Source organism: Copadichromis virginalis, linkage group LG3 (assembly GCF_057382275.1).
Source record: "Copadichromis virginalis isolate Kocher_CV1m ecotype Utaka linkage group LG3, C_Virginalis_male_GT1.1, whole genome shotgun sequence".
Classification (NCBI taxonomy): Eukaryota; Metazoa; Chordata; class Actinopteri; order Cichliformes; family Cichlidae; genus Copadichromis; species Copadichromis virginalis.
In genome coordinates, this window is record NC_140620.1 from 35943003 (window position 1) to 35963422 (window position 20420).

Consider the following 20420-nt stretch of genomic DNA (forward strand, 5'->3'; position numbering starts at 1 on the left):
GGCTCGGTCACTCAGGCGCAGCTGGCTGCCGGCGGAGCTCACGGGCGCGTCACTGCAACTCCCCCTGGCTTCTGCTCCGCGGCTGCTGAGTGAGCCCTCATCTGGGACTCTCCTCAGCTCTTTCTGGGACAGTGGCGCAGCTGCCCCTCTGTTGGTCTTCCTTGGTCTCTTGTGTTCTGGGGGCCTCTGGATGTCTGGAGTTTTGATCTCCTCCACACCTGCTTCACGCCCTGGAGGACGGGGCTGTGGTCCCCCCACACCCTCTAGCAGATTATTACATGAAGGAACCTTTTAAAAAACAAAAAACAAGCGCGTCCATGCTCACAGGTGCACACACGGGTGATCACACCCACAAACTACACCCTTTTTGGCTCCTACCTCAAAGCACACTGTGTTCTGTTGATCTTATGTGCTGCACAATAATGTTTAACATTTAGTATTTACTGTCATATTCCCATATATCATTGTGATGTTGTTTATTCTATTACTCTTGTTCTCTTCTGCTTGCTTTCTTTTTTCTTTCTCAGCAGGTGATCCAGGTGATTGATATATGCATTTTTTTTCTCTGCCCGTTCTGTTGGTTTTTGTCTTTTGCCCTTCTCCCCCGTCCCTCTTCTCAGCTGTTTCCCTTTCCCTCTTTCTTTCTCCCCTTCTTTCCCCCAGTCAAGTCTGTCCCGTATTCAGTAAGTGAAAATAAAATAAACAATAAAAGGTGAATCAAATGGACCATTACGGCAAGGCTGGGATGGTCAGTTTGGTAAAGTAAATCCGTTGGGCATCTTTCTTTGCCTTTAGACAACAATTCTGAGGGCAAAAGAGCCAAACGGGACAGGCCAAAAAAAAAAAAAAAAAAAAAAAAAAAAGAAACATTGTTGTTAATAATAAGTTAGCATTCAAAACACATAACACAAAGTTATATATTGCCACTAAAAGAGTTATAAAAAATTGCACTGTATATCTGTGGTTTCTGCAAAATCTGTGAATCTGAAATCTGTGAAAGGGTTTTATTGTTTTCTCAGAAATGACATAGACATTAGTGATGTGAACATTAAGTAGTATCACAAGCGACAAAGGACCATTTACTATCAAATACTGTTCACAAATCTGTCTAAATCTGTGTTAGTGAGAACTTCTCGTTTGCTGAGATAATCCGTCCCACCTCACAGGTGTGGCACATCAAGGTGCTGATTAGACAGCATGAATATTGCACAGGTGTGCCTTAGACAGCCCACAATAAAAGGCCACTCTGAAATATGCAGTTTGATCACACAGCACAATGCTACAGATGTCGCAGCTTTTGAGGGAGTGTGCAATTGTGTGTGAATGTGAGAGTGAATGAATAGTGGAATTTTAAAGCGCTTTGGGTGCCTAGAAAAGCTCTATATAAATGCATTCCATTATTATTATTATTATTATTGGCATTCTGACTGCACGAATGTCTACCAGAACTATTGCCCATGAAATGAATGTTCATTTCTCTGCCACAAGCCGTCTTCAAAGGAGTTTCAGAGAATTTGGCAGTACATCCAACCGGCCTCACAATCGCAGACCACATGTAACCACACCAGCCCAGGACCTCCACATCAGCATGTTCACCTCCAGGAAGGTCGACCAGGTGGAGACCAGCCACCCAGACAGCTGCAGCAACAAACGGTTTGCACAACCAAAAAATTTCTGCAAAAACTGTCAGAAACTGTCTCAGGGAAGCTCATCTGCATGCTCGTCATTCTCATCGGGGTCTGTTCGTCACTGTAACCAACTTGAGTGGGCAAATGCTCACATTCAATGGTGTCTGGCATGTTGGAGAGGTGCTCTGTTGATAGATGTTTTTACTGTTCAGGGCAGATGGCAGACAGCTTTTGTGGCATCGTGTAGGTAAGCGGTTTGCTGACGTCAACATTGTGGATTGAGTGGCCCATGGTGGCGGTGGGGTTATGGACAATGAACATGAGTGCATTTTGTTGTTGCCATTTTGAATGCACAGAGATACCGTGTTGAGATCCTGAGGACCATTGCTGTGTCATTTATCCATGACCATAACCTCATGTTACAGCATGATAATGCACGGCCCCATATTGCAAGGATCTGTACACAATTCCTTGGAAGCTGAAAACATCCCAGTTGTTTCATTGCCAGCATACTCACCAGACATGTCACCCATTGAGCATGTTTGGGATGCTCGGCTCGGCGTATATGACAGCGTGTACAGTTCCTGCCAATATTCAGCAACTTTGCACAAGTATTGAAGAGGAGTGGACCAATATTCCACAGCCCACAAGCAACAACCTGATCAACTCTATGCCCATTGCACACCATTTGCCTCACACAGTACAACACATCTCCATTAGATGTGTTGCACTGTGTGAGGCAAATGGTGGCCACACCAGATACTGACTGGTTTTGCGACATCTGTAGCATTGTGCTGTGTGATCAAACTGCATATTTCAGAGTGGCCTACGTTCACACTGCAGGTGAAAGCACATCATCATTTTTGACCCTATGCGACCCATATCCGATCATGGTATGACAGTTTGAACAACACAAATCCGATATTTTCAAATCTGATCTGGGTCACTTTCGTATGTGGTACTGAATCCGATACATATCTGATGTTTTAGAAAGCGACTGCTGTTTGAATGGTCATGTCACATGAAATCCATCTTTTATGTCACTGACACAAGACAGACGCCAATTATCAGCTCCGGAGAAGCGCCCGATAAGACATTGTGAACACTTCCTGGCCATCCAGTGTAGATGTCAGTGAAACTGTTGGGAAGACAACGTTGGAGAAACGTGAACATTTTATTTGTACTGTATAATCTGCAGATTCTGACAGAAATCTGGAACTATCCTTTGAAGCACCGCTCCTCTCTAAAACAGCAATAAGGATCATTATTAGGCCATATGCAAATAACAAAATAACTTTATAACTTAAAGCAAAATTGGGAAACATAAAGTCTGAAACAGTCAAACAATACTGTTTGGTCTGGGTCTAAACAGAGCGCGTTGTGTGTGATGTCTTCTTTTGCGGGTTCACACTAGAGCGCGTTTGCTGTCACATTTTATTTATAGTGTGAACAAGCAGACAAAAAAATCGTATTTGATCAAAAAATCAAAATTGAGCATTAAGACCTGCAGTGTGAACATAGCCTAAGGCACATCTGTGCAATATTCATGCTGTCTAATCAGCACCTTGACATACCACACCTGCGAGGTGGGATGGATTATCTTGGCAAAGGAGAAGTTCTCACTAACTCAGATTTAGACAGATGTGTGAACAATATTTGATAGTAATGGGTCCTTTGTGTCTGTAGAAAAAAGTTCAGCTCATGAAAAATGGCAGGAAAAACAAATGTGGTGCGTTTATATTTTTGTTCAGTGTAATATATTAATGGCATGGTGTATGCTGTATCCACAATAGAAAACTAAGATTTTGATGTATATATATCATTGTACTTGTAATGTTGAGAACTTACAAATGTGTGTTCACACTAATACACAAACAATTTGAAAACATGTTTTTTGTTTGTTTTTTCTATTCCTTTTTAAATTAACTTTATCCCCAGATTGTTTTTAGCTTGTGAATCGGACAATTTCCCCCTTAAAGGAAGTCACACAAATATTTTGTTGTGTTAACAATTATATGTCTTGATGCATGTGCAATCACCCGGGTTATTAATTCTGTTCATCTGGACGTAGTGTTTTCAGTGGGAGAAACATTTCGTCACTCATCCAAGTGACTTCTTCAGTCTCAGCTGACTGCAGGTTTCCCCAATCTTATAAACAGTACATTTTCATAATGACTGAAACCAGCCCACTGAAGGAACAATTGGCTGGGAGGTCAGTTCCTTGATCATCAAAATTCTCCTGACTAATCATCAGCAAGCACTGATGGCTGATCATTGACCATTGCTCAATGGTCATGAGTACCATTCAGAGAGAGTTGGAGAATGGCTGCAATCACAGCATTGCATGATGGTGAAAGATGCACCCTTAAGCCCCCTCCTCGATTCAGAGATGGTCTTTCCCTTTTTACGTAAATGGCCTCCTTGCATCCCTTCTCAAACCAGCCTCCTCCCTGTCCGGGATACATCCTCATCATTGAAAGAGTGTCCACTGGCCTGTAGGTGTGGAGTCCTGGCCTGTCGAGTTAGCTCTCCTGTCATGTGCCATCCACACAACACAGAAGAACTGAGACTGAAGAAGTCACTTGGATGAGTGATGAAATGTTTCCTACTGGAAACACTACGTCCAGATGAACAGAATGAACTTTAGCAAGTATAATTAGGATTAAACAAAACAGTAAGGGTGGTTGAACAGAGACTATCTGCATATTTTGGAAACATTTCTATCAGACAATTTCATAACATACAACTGTATCTGTTGCTTTAATGAATTTTTATTACTTTGATGACATTTGTAGTTTTACATTTCTCAGGTGTCATCTGTATTTCATCACTACGGCTTTCACAAAAGTGTAGAGTTACTTATGTGGCTGAATTCACAACCCCTGCAAATGTGGAGGAGTACATTACAGGGTAATAAGCTCACACATTTTCCATAGGTACATTTGCTATGAGCATGAGTTATGAAATAGCCAGCAGCATTTTAAATAGAAATCAGTGCTATAGTAGCTACATGCAGTGCATCATAAAGTTAAAAAAAAAGGCAAACATGGTATTGTGTGCAGAAACGTCTTATAGTTTTTCTGTAGTATAATTTACAGAACTAAAGGAGTGCAAAAAGGTTTCAGATATATGTATTTGTATCCATTCCATCAGACAGTACATTGTTCTCCTTTACTAAGGACTTATAGGATCCTTCGTGCTGTAGAAATGAACTCTCTGCACAGCATCGTCAGCACCTGAAAGAACATGAGTTACAGTTAAATTAAGGCAATGTACGATAATAGCGCACAAGCTTTAACGTGGTGTAAGTAAAACCTGATTGGCAGATGAAGTTGAGGTTCTCTCCACAGGGCTGGTCCTGCCAGAGGAAGTGGTCCGTGCTGGCCACGCCTCCACAGGTGCTGGAGTAGCTGTCAGGACCAAAATCCTGTGGCCAATTTAAGAAATTCATGGAATATCCAGACATCCAGAACCACTCGTCTGCTCTGAGGGATCTGATGAATCAGAAATTCGTTGAAATGTTTTTTTCAATCCAAACAAATACAAGGACGCACAGCCTGAGACGTCATGACCTCATCTTTTGAAAATGTCTGAATTTGCAAAATTCAAATTGTCACGGCGTATGAAAAGAGAACAGGTTTGAGCATCTGGCCTCTAGCTATTCTGCACGAGCTTAAACATGAATTATGGCCCTGACTCTGAAACAAATCCATCATTTGAAAATACATTAGCATATTCCTAGTGTTACACAAAATAGGTGAAGCGCATTTCACAGAAAACATAAAATACACACACAAAATTTAATTGGAGCACCGAACACTATTTAAATTTAGAGCTTTACTTACAAAAAAAATCTGTTTCTTCATTATTTTGTTTCTTTTCACTCCAGGACCGTGTGTACATAATTTCATTCCAAATCATGTTAACATGTTTTTGACAATAAAGCTCCTTGAATCCTTGAAATATTTCACAGCAAGCTTAGATCTGAGTAATAGAGCAGATTGGATCGAAGCATTCTGTGTTTCTGTGAGTGAGCTTGCAGTTGTTTGTGTTTTCAATTCCTGTTTTGATATCACTGTCGTTTTATGTTGAGATGTGGTTCTTGTAGTAGTATCTCGGTTCTGGTTCTTGTTTAATGTTAAAGTTTTGGTGGCTGTTGGATTACTTCACTGAAGGTTTGTTGTGGTATTTAACACTGAGATGCTAGGACACAAGACAAAATATTAAAAAAATATATTTAAAAGGTATCCTACCCACTAACAGGTGCCATGATGAAGAACACCTGTCAGTGTTCCTAATGTTATGCCTGATTGAAGTATGGTTTTGCCTACCATTTCTTCATCTTCTGAATTTCATGTTCTCCTGGTTGCTTCTTATTTTGTTGATTGTCTGTTCATTTTGAGTAATTCTGTTTTTTTCTTTTGGTGATGTTCAATAATTTCTGTTAATGACTGTTTGTTTTTTTAGTGGTGGCTCTTTTGTGGTCATTTTGCTCTGAGCTGACAATCCTACATAAGCTGTGGATTACTTATTACTTGACATTAAGACAGTTGTCAGCAAAACAGAATCAGCTAATTTATATTATTTCTTGCTAATTAATTTGGTTGTTAAAAATACTAATTATCTCATTTCATCAGTACCTGCGCAGTCCCAGCCAGACGTGGTCTGTGAGGGAGAAAGGAACGAGGCCCAGCAGCTGCTCCAACTCGCTTTGCTCCTGTTGGCTGTGAAGGCTGAGCAGGTCCCAGTAATAACGTCTACAGTGCATCAGAGCATCAGACCAGCAGAGCCTCTCTCCCACCACCGTCACGTTCCTGCCACCAAGCTGCAGGCTCACAGTGGGAGGAGGGCTGGAAGGAGGTGGAGGTGTCGGTGAAGGAATGACGGCTTCTGGTGCTGGAGAGAAATAGTTTTGTTCTATGTTTGACTCTTTTTTAAAAAAATTTAACTGGTTAAACTGTATCGTTGCATTATGCACCCAATTAAAAAGGGAAGACTGAAAACCAGAAAGAAGTTCAATTTGTCCACTGTGTAGTGGAAAATGAAAAAACACTAAACACTAAAAGGTTAAAGCTGTTTCTACGTTTGGAAGTAATTTTCCAACAGTCATATATCCACACATGACCACAACAGATCTGCTAGAAAGAAATCTTATGGCCTTACCAGGCAGAGAAGCAAACACCTCCACTTCACACAGCGTCAGAGTTTTCGGAGATCCTGGTATGATCACACTGATGTAGCGACCTTTCATTTCATTACACTGGAATGTGTATGTTGGTGTACCCGCTAATGATTCCAGAACGCCACACCTGATGGTGTTACACAAACATCAAGGTGAAATCATCATCATCATTTTTTCCCTCTAGACCCTTTTCACTAGGATTTTGGGTGCTGCTGAGCCAGCAGTTACATTTGCAGCCACTTTCTTTGGTTTTGTATTTTGAATAGTTAGTGCTTTTTGGGGTTTGCTATTTTACAGTCATATGCATGACATGTATATTTCAGGTGGAAATAACAGAAGTCGCACATTGGGAGTGTTTTCAGTTTATATCCTGTAGTTGTTGGTTCAGTCCTTCAAGTATCTTGGTGTCCACATCTCCTCAGACCTGACATGGGCTGCCCACATTCAGGTCCAGACCAAAAAGGCTAGGCAGCGCCTGTATCACCTACGACAACTGAGGAAGTTCAGGGTCTCTCCAAAGATCCTCAGGATTTTCTATACAGGTGCTGTGGAGAGCATCCTCACACAGAACATGACATCGTGGTTTGGGAACAGCTGTGTGAAGGACCAAAAAGCTCTCCAGAGAGTGATCCGTACAGCAGAACGCTGCTGCAGGATTGCTCTCCCCCCGCTTCAGGACACCTACACCAGGAGATGCCGGACTAGAGCAGCGCAGATACTGAAGGACCCGTCCCATCCTGGCAACAAACTGTTCCAACTTCTGCAATCTGGTAGAAGGTTCCGCATCTTCCGGGCAAGGACAGAGAGACTAAAGAGGAGCTTCTATCCCCAAGCCATCCGGGCCCTAAACACACACACCCGCCCTCTCACATCATCTATAATTGACTGAGTCAGGACTCTTCCAGACACTCTAAACCCAGGCACAATGTACATTTCAAATTCCTTTAATTTTAAATATGTTTATATTGTCTATCCTGTAAAATAGTCAGATGTCTATTCTTATTAATGTTGTTTATTTATTATCTCCAAGCTCTGGTTAACATCATCCTCTACATGTGTGTTTGGATCCTTTGAATCCTTTCTACTATCAGTCTCGTGTCTCACCTGGAATTTGTGTTGCCATTCTGCTCCAGTGAGTCTCCAATCAGGATCTGTGCCCCAAGAAGTCTTTCAGAACAACAGTCTTGTCTGTTGATGATGGTGACAGCAGTGACTTTATAGACAGCCAATAAGTCTACTCTCCACCAGGGATTCTGCTGTGTCCCAGTGTGGGTACAACATGAATAACCCCAGAATTCAGTTCTGCACCCATCGACACCTTTGAAGGGAATCCCAACTGCATTCCCTGTTGATGACTGCACTGTTTGTTTGTTTAAGGCCACATTTTGAAGCGGCTCCACTAAATTGTTGAAAGGAACAAACAAGTATGAATCAGTATCAAGCAGATGTGTTTCCATAGATCAGATCCAGTCACTTAAAGCTCTACCTGCTGGGGCAGCATACACCTCCACTTCACACAGGGTGAGAGTCTTCTTTTGTCCAGGAAGAAACACGTTCACAAAGCGACCCTCCATGCTGCCTCCATCACACCGGTATGTGTAGGTTTTACCCACTTTGATATGTGAGATGGAAGCACACCTGACACCAATGGATGGGGAAATATTAAGTTGACATAATTACTTTCTCAAGAAGAGAATGTAACTGAGAACACAGCCTTTTGAAAGTTTTCATAGGTTTTCCCAAAAAATCACAGAAGCTTTTATTGGTTCCTTTGCTAGTTTGACCGATGTAAGCTATTTACATCTCTATGGCATTTATAAGAACCAATACATGAAAATTTAAAGAGTAACGAACAAGTGTGAAGAAATACCCTTTAACCTTATTGTGAATGTTACACATTGCATAATTAGTGATTAATTAATCCAAACAATTTGCAACTGTTCTCTAATGTGTCTCCTATTTTTGTATATAGGTCTCTAGTTTTGTATATATCCCTCTTGACTGTATATATTTCTCCCTTTGCTATTTATTTCTGCTGTCTACTATTTATATTTTATTCTGCTGTACATGTACAATGACAATGAAGGGCTACTGTATTCCATCTATTCTAGTCTATTGTAACGCAAGGTTTCAGCACATTTGGAACAGTGCAAACACAACAACAGAGCACAAACAAGCAAATAACTACACATAAGACATGTTAGGGAATGTGTGTTGTTTTTTAAAAGGAAATTAAAGTATCAAATATAAAATATAAAATGTCAGATTTTTAAATCTGCAAATATACACGTTTAATTTCATTCAGGTTTATTTATATATACTGTAAGGAAAGCACCCTATAGTATTTGGGTGATCACTCTAACAATCAAATAACCCCCTGTGAGCAAGCACTTTGCAATGGTAAGAGGGGGGAAATGTTTTTTTAGTGGGGTGCAAACTTCAGCAGAATCAGACCCGGGGATGGGCCAGACCAGTTTGGGGGTGAGGAAAGAAGAAAGGGAAGACATAAGACAAAATACCAACAATTGGAGAGAAAGACAGCAATTTAAAGACATTGCAGCTCACTGTATTGTGATGTTTATATCGATCTTAAAAATCCTAAATTTGTTGCACTGCAGTTAAAAGGTTGGGAAATCCACTTATTATATGTTAGTTCACCATGTGGTGGACAAAATGAATCTTGTAAACTTTTGACTTATCACTGTTCCAGTTATACTTAAAAACTCACTTTACATTGAAACACTTGTAATTACCTGGGATTATTGTTTCCATTGTTCTCCAGTGAGTTTCCTATTCTGATCTCAGCTCCATCCAGTCTTTCAGCACAGCAGTCTCCTCTGTTGGTGACTTTTACAGCAGTGATTGTAAAGCTTCGCTGCAGGTCCACCCTCCACCAGGGGTTGGTCTCGTCTTCAGCCGTGTGGCTACAGAACCCATTGCTATAGAACGAGTTCCGTCTGCCATCGATGGCTTTGGACGCAGTGGCAAAAGAGAGTGTAGATGACTGGGTAGCTTCTCCTTTCAGTGCCACATTGGGTAATGGGTGTCCTTGAAGGAAAACCACAAAGAGACATTAGATCATTGTGAATAGTTAATTATTTATTGCAGAAGGCGCAGAGTGCAGTAATTTTGAAGACCACACTTGGCTGTCATTCTGGCTCAAAGACCTTTAACTATACAAAACAACAAGAATGATTAATTTGTGTTGGGAGGTGGGCCATTTGGAAAATTAACAACAACTTGAACAATCAAGGCCTCAGACTTGTGTATCGGCATCAGGCTGAAATGTGATTACCATAGTAAACTTCAACCTCGCAGATGCTAAGGACATTTTCACTTCCTGGTAGAAACACAGTGACGTAGCGTCCCTCCATGGAGCTACATGGAAAGTAGTATGTCTGTCCACTGGGAATATGAGAGATGACGGCACATCTGTGTATGAGAAAGCCAAAAAGAAGAAAAAAATAAGAAGGGACAATATGCTACTGAAATAATGATTGCTCATGTATTTTATCTGTCTGCATCAAGCTGTTTCACCTCATGCTTTCAATGTCATTGATCGCTGCGGACTTTCCAATCCAGATTTCAGCACCATCCAGTCCGTTTTCCAGTTCTGCTCTATTGGTTATTATTACAGCACCAATTGTATACACATTTACCAGGTCTACCCTCCACCAGGGATCAGATTCTGACTTGGTGAGTGTACAGGACCCTAACTGATATCTTGATTCTCTTCTCCCATCAACTGCTTTGCCAGCAATACCCACGCTGTCACCAACTGAGGACTGGCTAGCCTTTTGGTTCAGTGCCAGGTTATGGAAAAGATAACCTTAATATAAAAAAAATTTGTTAGTATTATCAATTATTCTCTATTTTTTTAAAGATTGTTTTGAGGGAAGTGAGGAAAAAGTTTACCTGTCAGCGCTCTAGATATCATCATGAAGGAAATCACTGTTAATGTAAAGAGTTTGACTTAAAAAATGTAAAGTATAATTTATATCATATTCATTTTTAACTGTAGTGTTTGAAATTGTGTAAAAATGGGAATTTTAAAGGGAACAGCATACTCAACAACATCTCTGCTGAGTGACTGTTGATGTAACAAGCAATACAACTTAATTAAATTAACGGAGTGGATATAAAAACAAGGAATCATCAAAACCAGAAACATGTTGTGTCTAAATGTGTTTGAAAGACACCTGAAGCTACACTGATTGATAATTCCGATTAATCCTCGCTTGAATAGCTATTATTCCAGATCTGACAGCAATTTCTCAAGTATCTCACTGTTGTTTTTAAGACTTGTATATATTTTTATATCACCTCTGTCCAAAATGTTGCCTCAAGACTTTGCGTAGACCAAGATTTAAGTAAAAGAGCACTATGCTACTACTCAAAGTATTATCATCATTTTTGTATATGATAATGATTTTGAGGGTTTTTTCCAAGGTTTAAAATGAATTAAATCAAGTGTAACTGAAGATACTGTAAATTGACTTACCAATGGAGATGCAAATATAATTTCTCCCACTCATGGCTTTGGAAAATAATCACAGCTATTGTCACTTTACTGCCACTGTGGTTTTCTTCAGAGCATAACAAATCACAAACCTTTCTACCTCATTTATTCTGGTGCAAACAAACATGTAAATTTTTATTCAGTGTTGTTTGCATGAAGGACAACACACCCACATATTACATTTGCTTCTTCTAAACAAATCTCGCTTCTGAAGTTTTCATAAGTTTTCTTATGTTTTGTCCACATCGTTGTTATAGACTTTTCTCTGTTTCATTCCCCTTTTCTCATTACACATTTATGTTCCACACACCAAGTTTTTCTTTGTGTCCAAAACTCTTGGTCAAACAGCTCATTATGGACTCTAAATATACTCAGTAATAAGAAATGTGCTTGAGCAATATTGCCCACAGCAATTTAAAATTCCACACTGACATGTGTAACACCTGAACAGACGCCACAGGTCTCGCACAGGGTTTGGTTTTGTGTTTTTTTGCTATTCTTTTCACTTTCTAGTAAATTTGCTCCTGGTGATGTCACATCATTTATATGTGTGTACTTTCATTAGTGCTTTACAAATGTTTTGTGGTTGCAGTGAACACCAGTCAAAAGCATCCAGTTCCACCCAGTTTTAATAAATGGAATTATTTATTTAGTAAATGTTTGACATGGGTCTTAAATTTTTTTTTTTTTTTTTTTTTTTTTTTTCTAAATGACATCAGAAACAGCAGTATGCGACATTACGTGATGGCAGAGCTTCAGTTCATCCTTTGTCATTTTTTTTTTTTTAATAAATAGGACAGGGGGAATGAATGAGAGAGAGAGGGGGAGAGAAAGAAAGAAAACCAAAGGGGAGAAGAGACGGTGAGAAGGGGGGGGAAGAGAGACAAAAAAAAAAAAACTCCTGGGTCACCTGTATGGAGAAAAAAAAACAAACAAACAAACAAACAAAAACAAACAGAGGAGACAGCAAACAACAAAGAGCAACATAATAATAGAGAAAACAAAGCACCATCACAATAAACTAGCTAGTCATAGATATCAGTATTTACTAAGTAATAAACGATATTGTGCAGCACGCAAGATAGACAGCGCACAGTGTGCTTTGAGGCAGCAGCCAAGAAAGCTTTAGTCCGCGTCTGTGAATACCCATGTGTGCATACCTGTGTGGATCAGCATGCTTGCATTCCAAAGGTTTCTCCATGTAATGATCTGCTAGGGAGTGTGGGGGGGCCACAGCCCCGTCCTCCAGGGTGTGAAGCGGGTATGGAGGAGATCAAAACTCCAGACATCCAGAGGCCCCCAGAACACAAGAGACCATGGAAGACCAACAGAGGGGCAGCCGCGCCACTGTTCCAGTAAGAGCTGAGGAGAGTCCCAGATGAGGGCTCGCCCAGCAGCCGCGGAGCAGAAGTCAGGGGGAGTTGCAGTGACGCGCCCGTGAGCTCCGCCGGCCCCCAGCTGCGCCTGAGTGACCGAGCCCTAGGCCGAGAGGCCGGGGGCACCCCACCTCCAAAGGGGCCCGAGCGAGCCCCAGGCCCCAGGCCCCGACAAGCGGCCGCCAAGGAGTGAGCCGGTGTGTACCCGGACGCCCACCCCCGGACACAAAGAACCACCAACACACCGACACCTGAGGGAGTCCGCCACCGGCAGGGGAAGTGGTGGTGGGTGGAGATAGGCCTCCAAACCTTGGAGGGCCTGAGGTGTCCCCAGAGAGGTGGCGTCTGATACCCAACCTGACATATAGACACAGACATACAGGCACACACAGACACAAACATCCATTCCCACCCTCATGCTCTCATATGCACTTACTCCACACTCAACCAACGTGGAGACAGACATAAAGAGACGCTGTACACACAATCACACTCCCCAAGCGTACTCTACAAACCGGGTCTAGGTACCCTTGCCCCTGGAGGGGGGAATTGCACCCAGACCCAGGTGGTGTTACCCTTTTCCCTGCGGTGGGGAGAGGCAGACCACCCCGACTCCGCAGCAGCAGGGAGGCCCCACACCCCAGACCGCAGTCGGACGGCCAACTCCTCCTACTAGCCCTCCCGCTCCAGCAGGCCGCAGAGAATGGGGGTGGGAGAAGACTCCAAACCTCCCTCCACCCGCTCATTGTAGTGTTGATGCATATGTGTTCTAAGGTGCATTTAAAACCCAGGAGGGCATGGAGCTACCTGCCAAGGAGCAGCAGGTAAGCGCATAGTCCCTCCTGCTAACCCTCAATGACTAAGTGTATTTAAAATTGAGAGGTGGGCAACGACGTCAGGGGTGAGGTATACACCCTGATGGTGATTTGGACTCCGTGATTGTGCCCACCCCCAAGATCCTATATGTATGTGTAATGAGAGTGTGAATAATGTGAATGTCTAAGTTGTGGGATAAAATTGAGGCAGAGGCAGCCAGAAGGGGACAGGGGGGGGTAGCCTCCTCTGCACCCTGGTGACATACCCCCACTCCAAGGCCCTGCATGTGTGGGTGGTTGTGGAGGAGCGGGAAGAGGGAGGCAGCTGGAGATGGGGAGGGAAGGAAGGGAGGGGCAGGTAACCCCTCCCTGGGGCTAGCTCCAAGTTTTTTCCAAGGTTTAAAATGAATTAAATCAAGTGTAACTGAAGATACTGTAAATTGACTTACCAATGGAGATGCAAATATAATTTCTCCCACTCATGGCTTTGGAAAATAATCCCAGCTATTGTCACTTTACTGCCACTGTGGTTTTCTTCAGAGCATAACAAATCACAAACCTTTCTACCTCATTTATTCTGGTGCAAACAAACATGTAAATTTTTATTCAGTGTTGTTTGCATGAAGGACAACACACCCACATATTACATTTGCTTCTTCTAAACAAATCTCGCTTCTGAAGTTTTCATAAGTTTTCTTATGTTTTGTCCACATCGTTGTTATAGACTTTTCTCTGTTTCATTCCCCTTTTCTCATTACACATTTATGTTCCACACACCAAGTTTTTCTTTGTGTCCAAAACTCTTGGTCAAACAGCTCATTATGGACTCTAAATATACTCAGTAATAAGAAATGTGCTTGAGCAATATTGCCCACAGCAATTTAAAATTCCACACTGACATGTGTAACACCTGAACAGACGCCACAGGTCTCGCACAGGGTTTGGTTTTGTGTTTTTTTGCTATTCTTTTCACTTTCTAGTAAATTTGCTCCTGGTGATGTCACATCATTTATATGTGTGTACTTTCATTAGTGCTTTACAAATGTTTTGTGGTTGCAGTGAACACCAGTCAAAAGCATCCAGTTCCACCCAGTTTTAATAAATGGAATTATTTATTTAGTAAATGTTTGACATGGGTCTTAAATTAAAAAAAAACACACATAGGATTCAAGGTGGAAATGAACGCTCTTTAGGTCACGCTGAAGAAGAATGACTCCACTGCTGTAATAATCATCTGGATGAGGATCTTCCCAAGCTGAAAGTAATCAAAATATGGAGATGTTGGATCAGTTGACATGTCATACATGTTTGTATGCACTTGTTTGCTGTTGGACTACAAAGCTGCCCTTTGTCACAGATTTTGTTCATTATATTTATGGACAGAATTTTTAGTTGCATTCAAGGTGGTGGTCTCAGGATCTCGTTTCTGCACTTTCCAGATGATGCTTTTCTCCTGGCTTCATCAGACCGTGATCTCTAACTCGCACTGGGGGTTTTCCTGGGTGAGTGTTGGGATAAGAATTAACATCCTCAAGTTCAATGTCATGGTTTTCACCTGCTCCGGTTTGGGAGCAAGTTTCTAGGATATGTTGAGGATCTCAGGCTCCTGACACTGATGTGGCTGCTGTGCTGCTCTGTTTGGGTGGAGAGAGATCTGAGCTTGATAGTGAACGTGTCACTTCATATTGATCAGCATTCGTATCCTTATGGTCACAAGCTCTGGGCAGTGACTTATCTGGCTGACTCTTTAATATATGGCAAGACACAACTGCACCGCATGAAAAGTGCATGTAGTGAAAATATTGCAGGTTTAAGTAATTTCATTTGAGAACACCCAAAATTGACTAAACATTAAAAGTTCCAATTCAAATCTAGCAACATCCATCAGAAAACACACAAAATATTTTTTTGATAAATATTTAATTATAAACATGTAATACAAAATCATTACACGAGCATCTTCAGTAGTACCACATATAGCATTATTTGTGAACACCTGCTAAAAAGCAAGCAACGCATGTGAACATCAGCCACTGAAGGCGTCATTGTAAAGGTACTGCTGAACAAACAGCATTCATATAAACAACATAGAAATATACTATCAGAACATAATTGTTTTTAAATGCACCTCTGCCATTTGCTGGCATCATTGTCATCATCAGCAAATGAATTTTGCTTTTGGTGTTCTAAGGGTAGACAAAGGCAAACAATGGTTTACCAGCAGTTTCTGTTTACACGGTTTAGCAGTTTAATAATCAAAGTAACCATAAACTTACCGAATGTTTTTGCTTAGCAATAAAAATGTGGGCTTTAAAGGGTACCAGACCCTTTACCCAAAATTTGCATAAATTGCACACACTGGTAAAAGCCGTGATTCTGGTTCACTTAATTCAAACTATGTGTTCGGTTACTCTTAATAATGCAGTTGTGCCCCATCTTACCACACCGTTTTAAAGAGTTCTGCAAATGATTCCAACCAAATCTCTAACTGCATGTAAAAGCAGTATAAAAAAAGCTTCTTGAAAGTGATTGCCCTCCACCAGTCCTGATTTGTAATGTGACCTTTTCCCACAAAATTAATCATAGCAGTCTGGGACATACTGTTGATAGTAAACCTGTGAGTTTAAAAATAGTAGCATGGTTGGATAGGAAAGTTTTAATCTGTTATGTAGGGCAGGTTTCAGTTTCCTTATAGCCACCTCAGAGTCAGGATGCCCACAGTGATCAGCAAAGCTAGAGGCGAGGAAGGAAGAACAGAAGAACAAGTATTAAGTACTCTACGTGTTTCATGTTTGAAGCACATATTCTTTTCTCAGGTAAGTATTAAACCAAAAGAAAGAAGAAAACTTATCTGGTACTTTTACCTTGCATCATTGATTGCTGGATTGTAATTGCATTAGCAGCAGAGGTGGTGGGGGGTTTGGTGGTGGTGGTGGTGGTGTTGGTGGAGTTGGAACTAACCAAATTGGTGACGGTGGCATTAACATCACTCAGGTTTACCACATTAGTTGTTATTTGGAAAGCAGGGCTACCCAGATCCCCTGAAGCTGAAAGAACAAGCAGAGAAAAAAAGATCACTGATGTGTTTAAAGTACATAACAACATATTGATATATTGTCAGTGATGGTCTGTGTAACCATCATTAAAAGAGGTCTGTTAAAGGTGCAATTGATGTGATGTTGATGTGTTAGCTTACTGGCATTATAAGTTCCAGTGGAGACTGACATTGAGAAACTTGTACTGTCTGTGGCTGCTTTAGTTTGGGCGCTAGTAGAGTCTGGTACTGTGGCATCAAATTGACACTGGATGTTCCTTCCATTGATTCTGCCCTTCACATTGTTGACTTTAAGCTGCGGAAGAAAACAGATCACAAAGAGAAGAGCTTAGTTTTTATTAGGATAATAATTTCTTCATTATTAAACTTCAATGTAAGTGAAGGCAACACAAGGGCATAAGTAGTGATAGGCAGAATGAGCATTTGTCACACACTCCAACCCTAAAAAAAGTATTACTAAAGTGTTTTTCAAAAGTCTGCTAGTAGAACTCACCGTTGTGGGATTCAGCTTGCCATTGTTGAGAAGAGCACTTATGTATTTGAGTACATTGTTGTCATTTGCACAGATGTAGGTTGTGTCACTGACTCCCTGTGGTGAAGAACCAGAAATTGTAAATGTTACCTCTCTATAAAGATGACGACTAACAAAATACTAGACTGTCTCATTGTTAAACTTTACTGTATTTTCATCTGTGCTAAAAGGAAATAAATTTGACATACCGGTGTGGTGTTCCGTGACAGGGTGAGAGCAGCGTAGCCGTCTGATTGTCCTGAAAGTGAAAACTTAAAATTCTGACCTCCCAGCGCTTGGCTACCAAGGAAGAAACATGTCCCACTGGAGGGGTCGCAGCCAGAGGGCTGAGAAATGCACAGCTGTGTCTTGCTACAATTATCTCTAGTAAAAGAGGTCTGCAAGGATAAATAAGATCCATGTTAGAGAGTGGTTTAGTTGTATACATTAATAGGTACTGATCAATGCAACTGCAACTTGTTTTTGTCAGTCTTCTGCTATAGTAATTAAGAAATAATTTAATTTATTTTTAAAATATATTTTTTTTAATATATTTTAAATTTTTTCTACATTACTCACATTAACAATTGTCACATTGCTGTCAGGCACTAGTGGGGCAGGTGTTGGAGCTGCAGTCGTGTTGGAAGTGGTGTTGTTGCTGGATGGTGTTGTGGAGCTGGTGTTGGAAGTGGTGTTGTTGCTGGATGGTGTTGTGGAGCTGGTGTTGGAAGTGGTGTTGTTGCTGGATGGTGTTGTGGAGCTGGTGTTGGAAGTGGTGTTGTTGCTGGATGGTGTTGTGGAGCTGGTGTTGGAAGTGGTGTTGTTGCTGGATGGTGTTGTGGAGCTGGTGTTGGAAGTGGTGTTGTTGCTGGATGGTGTTGTGGAGCTGGTGTTGGAAGTGGTGTTGTTGCTGGATGGTGTTGTGGAGCTGGTGTTGGAAGTGGTGTTGTTGCTGGATGGTGTTGTGGAGCTGGTGTTGGAAGTGGTGTTGTTGCTGGATGGTGTTGTGGAGCTGGCGTTGGAAGTGGTGTTGTTGCTGGATGGTATTGGGGTGCTGGCGTTGGAAGTGGTGTTGTTGCTGGATGGTATTGGGGTGCTGGCGTTGGAGGTGGTGTTTGTGCTGGTAGCATTTATGCTGGTTGCTGGAGTCACACTCATTGTGTTGTTGGGTGCTGCCGTAATGTTTTGAGCATAAGTGCCCATGAAACACCCAGTCAGCATCACAAACAGGAGAGTGAGGACTAGTCTGCTGTCCATGCCTAAAACAGAGGGAATAACAGAGATTGAGTAAACTCTAACTATTAACTGTAAGTGAAGTGAAGTTTATTACAGCACTGTATTTAATAACATTTACTGTCACTACAGCTACTCTCTCTCTCTCTCTCTCTCTCTCTCTCTCTCTCTCTCTCTCTCTCTCACTCTGTGGTTTTTTCATCATATATTTGTCCACCAGAGTGCACTCTGACTCACATTTTACAATATCCTTAGCACTGAGGCCAGTGCAAGCATCAGTGTACACATCAAAGCTCAACAAGCAGAAGGTGAGTTGTTCGGTTTGGAATTAAAAAGCAACCTCATCATCTGTGTATACCATTCAAACATAACATAGGGAATACTGGCTTATATAACAACGGTGAGGACTTTTACAAAATAATCAGTAGCACTTACAGTACAGGCTCTAGAATTAAGTGCAGCAAGATAACACATAATTTGTTTTTACAGATGATATAAGTATGGAGTTAAATAATAAAAAAGTGAAACATTAAACCACAAAATAAAACGCTAATAAATCCCACCACCAAATATCACACGAAAAGTTGCTCAAATAAATAAGAAAAACAATCAAATCAAACTGGCAACTGACATAAGAGTGCCATAAATGCAGTGAAACATTAAGATTAATAAAAAGTAATAAAGTAATGAAAGTAATAAATGTGTTTATGTTTTTAAATGATTAATATATTGTAATTGGAAAGTAAGCCTAACAGTCTTTCAGTTTACAATAAAGGTACTCCAGACTCCAAAAAAGTTATTTAGGTTATATATATATATATATATATATATATATATATATATATACTATTGAAAACTAATTGCAATCTTAATTTATTTATTGTTACAATTATAAATTACTACTCTTCACAAAACACTATTAGATAGTGAATGTCAAACTTAAACAGATATTGAACAAAAAAAAACTCATTTAAAAACTGATATGATGTTGCATATGTATTGTTTTTACCTACCTGTAAGTTTTCTTATTTCCAGTGCAAATAGTGAAAGAAATTGAATTAAAGATATATCGTTCCTCAGATTTTGCCTACGTAGTTTCAGTCTCAGGTAAGGCTTGGAGGTGGACCGCTTCTGATGTATCCAGTGGCTTCCAGATGAACAAGTGACACCTGTTCACTTTCTGTCACTGTTAAATAAGCAGAGGGGAGGGGAGAAAATTGCAAGCATTACAAGAGCATTACATGTGAAACTCTGCCATCACTCTAGTGATCAGGGTGGGGCGAGGAATAAGGGTGTGTCGCGTTGAAAGAAACCTGAATTTTGTCTTTCCACCTCTTCGTTTTAGAGAGTTTTGTTTCTAAATGCACCACTTCCCTAACAATGCATGCAACCTACATGGATATTGCGGTAAAAACAGGGGATCTACTTCAATCTTTAATGTGTATATTACCATCGAACAGCAATGAGACTAATTACCAAATATTTTTATTAACTCTGAAAATGTACAAGAAAGAAAGAATGACTGAACAGGTCACAGAGCCATTCTGGTTTATACATACTTGGACTGAACTGGTTGGGCTTTTTTTTTTCAAATATCAAAATATTGTTACTGACTGTTTAAACCAATTCTGAAACTTTTAAAGTGAAAGAAAATTGATCTGCCTCAAAGGCACAAAGCTCGGTTTGTTCCTCTTGGCCATTTGTGTAAACGTAATATGTTCCATTGTCTAAAGTGGGTTTTAAGTGTCCTCCTGAGAAGAAGGCCACTTAAAAGATTTGACTTAAGATCAAGGTCCAGATCTGGGAGGAGATCCATCAGGACACCATCGCCTATATGATCTGTGTGCTTTCAAAGTGTTCCTTTCATTTTTCTTTCAGCAGGGTAGTTGCTTCCTGTGGATATGATCTTTATGTTATTCTGTTTATTGTGTAGTGTATTGACTGTAAAATAATTTTTGGATGTCTACTAAAATCCAGCAACACTTCTGTCGTGCACTTTCTTACTATTAACTAATAAATAATCTGACTTGTTCAATTTTTTTTAACTTTATTATGAACACAGCTCTTCGAAATACACTGTTTCCTTTTCCCTTATTGTGTT

General features: G+C 40.7%; 2 protein-coding genes and 1 pseudogene across 2 annotated transcripts; all 3 read right to left on the reverse strand.

The window, feature by feature from the left end:
* Positions 1-1160: 1160 nt before the first annotated feature.
* LOC146714383 (uncharacterized) lies at positions 1161-2409 on the reverse strand (annotated as a pseudogene).
* Positions 2410-4432: 2023 nt separating this feature from the next.
* On the reverse strand, positions 4433-11386 carry LOC146714384 (uncharacterized). The gene is made up of 11 exons (XM_085450857.1): positions 11312-11386; positions 10726-10761; positions 10348-10639; positions 10106-10242; positions 9564-9858; positions 8297-8448; positions 7915-8209; positions 6792-6937; positions 6269-6524; positions 4944-5122; positions 4433-4864 (listed from the first exon to the last, which is right to left on the reverse strand). Exons 1-11 carry the CDS (start codon positions 11343-11345, stop codon positions 4803-4805), a joined length of 1884 nt encoding a protein of 627 aa, XP_085306983.1. The 5' UTR covers positions 11346-11386; the 3' UTR covers positions 4433-4802.
* Positions 11387-15421: 4035 nt separating this feature from the next.
* On the reverse strand, positions 15422-19508 carry LOC146714385 (uncharacterized). The gene is made up of 7 exons (XM_085450859.1): positions 19333-19508; positions 17666-18345; positions 17296-17484; positions 17069-17164; positions 16717-16870; positions 16385-16567; positions 15422-16253 (listed from the first exon to the last, which is right to left on the reverse strand). Exons 2-7 carry the CDS (start codon positions 18341-18343, stop codon positions 16210-16212), a joined length of 1344 nt encoding a protein of 447 aa, XP_085306985.1. The 5' UTR covers positions 18344-18345; positions 19333-19508; the 3' UTR covers positions 15422-16209.
* Positions 19509-20420: the final 912 nt, after the last annotated feature.

Excerpts from the sequence above, each read along its gene's own strand:
- LOC146714384 (XM_085450857.1), bottom strand. The coding sequence starts at position 11,345 with ATGAGTGGGAGAAATTATATTTGCATCTCCATTG. Across the intron at positions 6,938-7,914 it reads AATGGCAACACAAATTCCAG|GTGTGGCGTTCTGGAATCAT; the intron begins GTGAGACACGAG and ends TAACACCATCAG. Across the intron at positions 5,123-6,268 it reads GTCTGGCTGGGACTGCGCAG|ATCCCTCAGAGCAGACGAGT; the intron begins GTACTGATGAAA and ends CTGATTCATCAG.
- LOC146714385 (XM_085450859.1), bottom strand. The coding sequence starts at position 18,343 with ATGGACAGCAGACTAGTCCTCACTCTCCTGTTTGTGATGCTGACTGGG. Across the intron at positions 17,165-17,295 it reads TGTCACGGAACACCACACCG|GGAGTCAGTGACACAACCTA; the intron begins GTATGTCAAATT and ends TCTTCACCACAG. Across the intron at positions 16,871-17,068 it reads GCAAGCTGAATCCCACAACG|CTTAAAGTCAACAATGTGAA; the intron begins GTGAGTTCTACT and ends TTTCTTCCGCAG.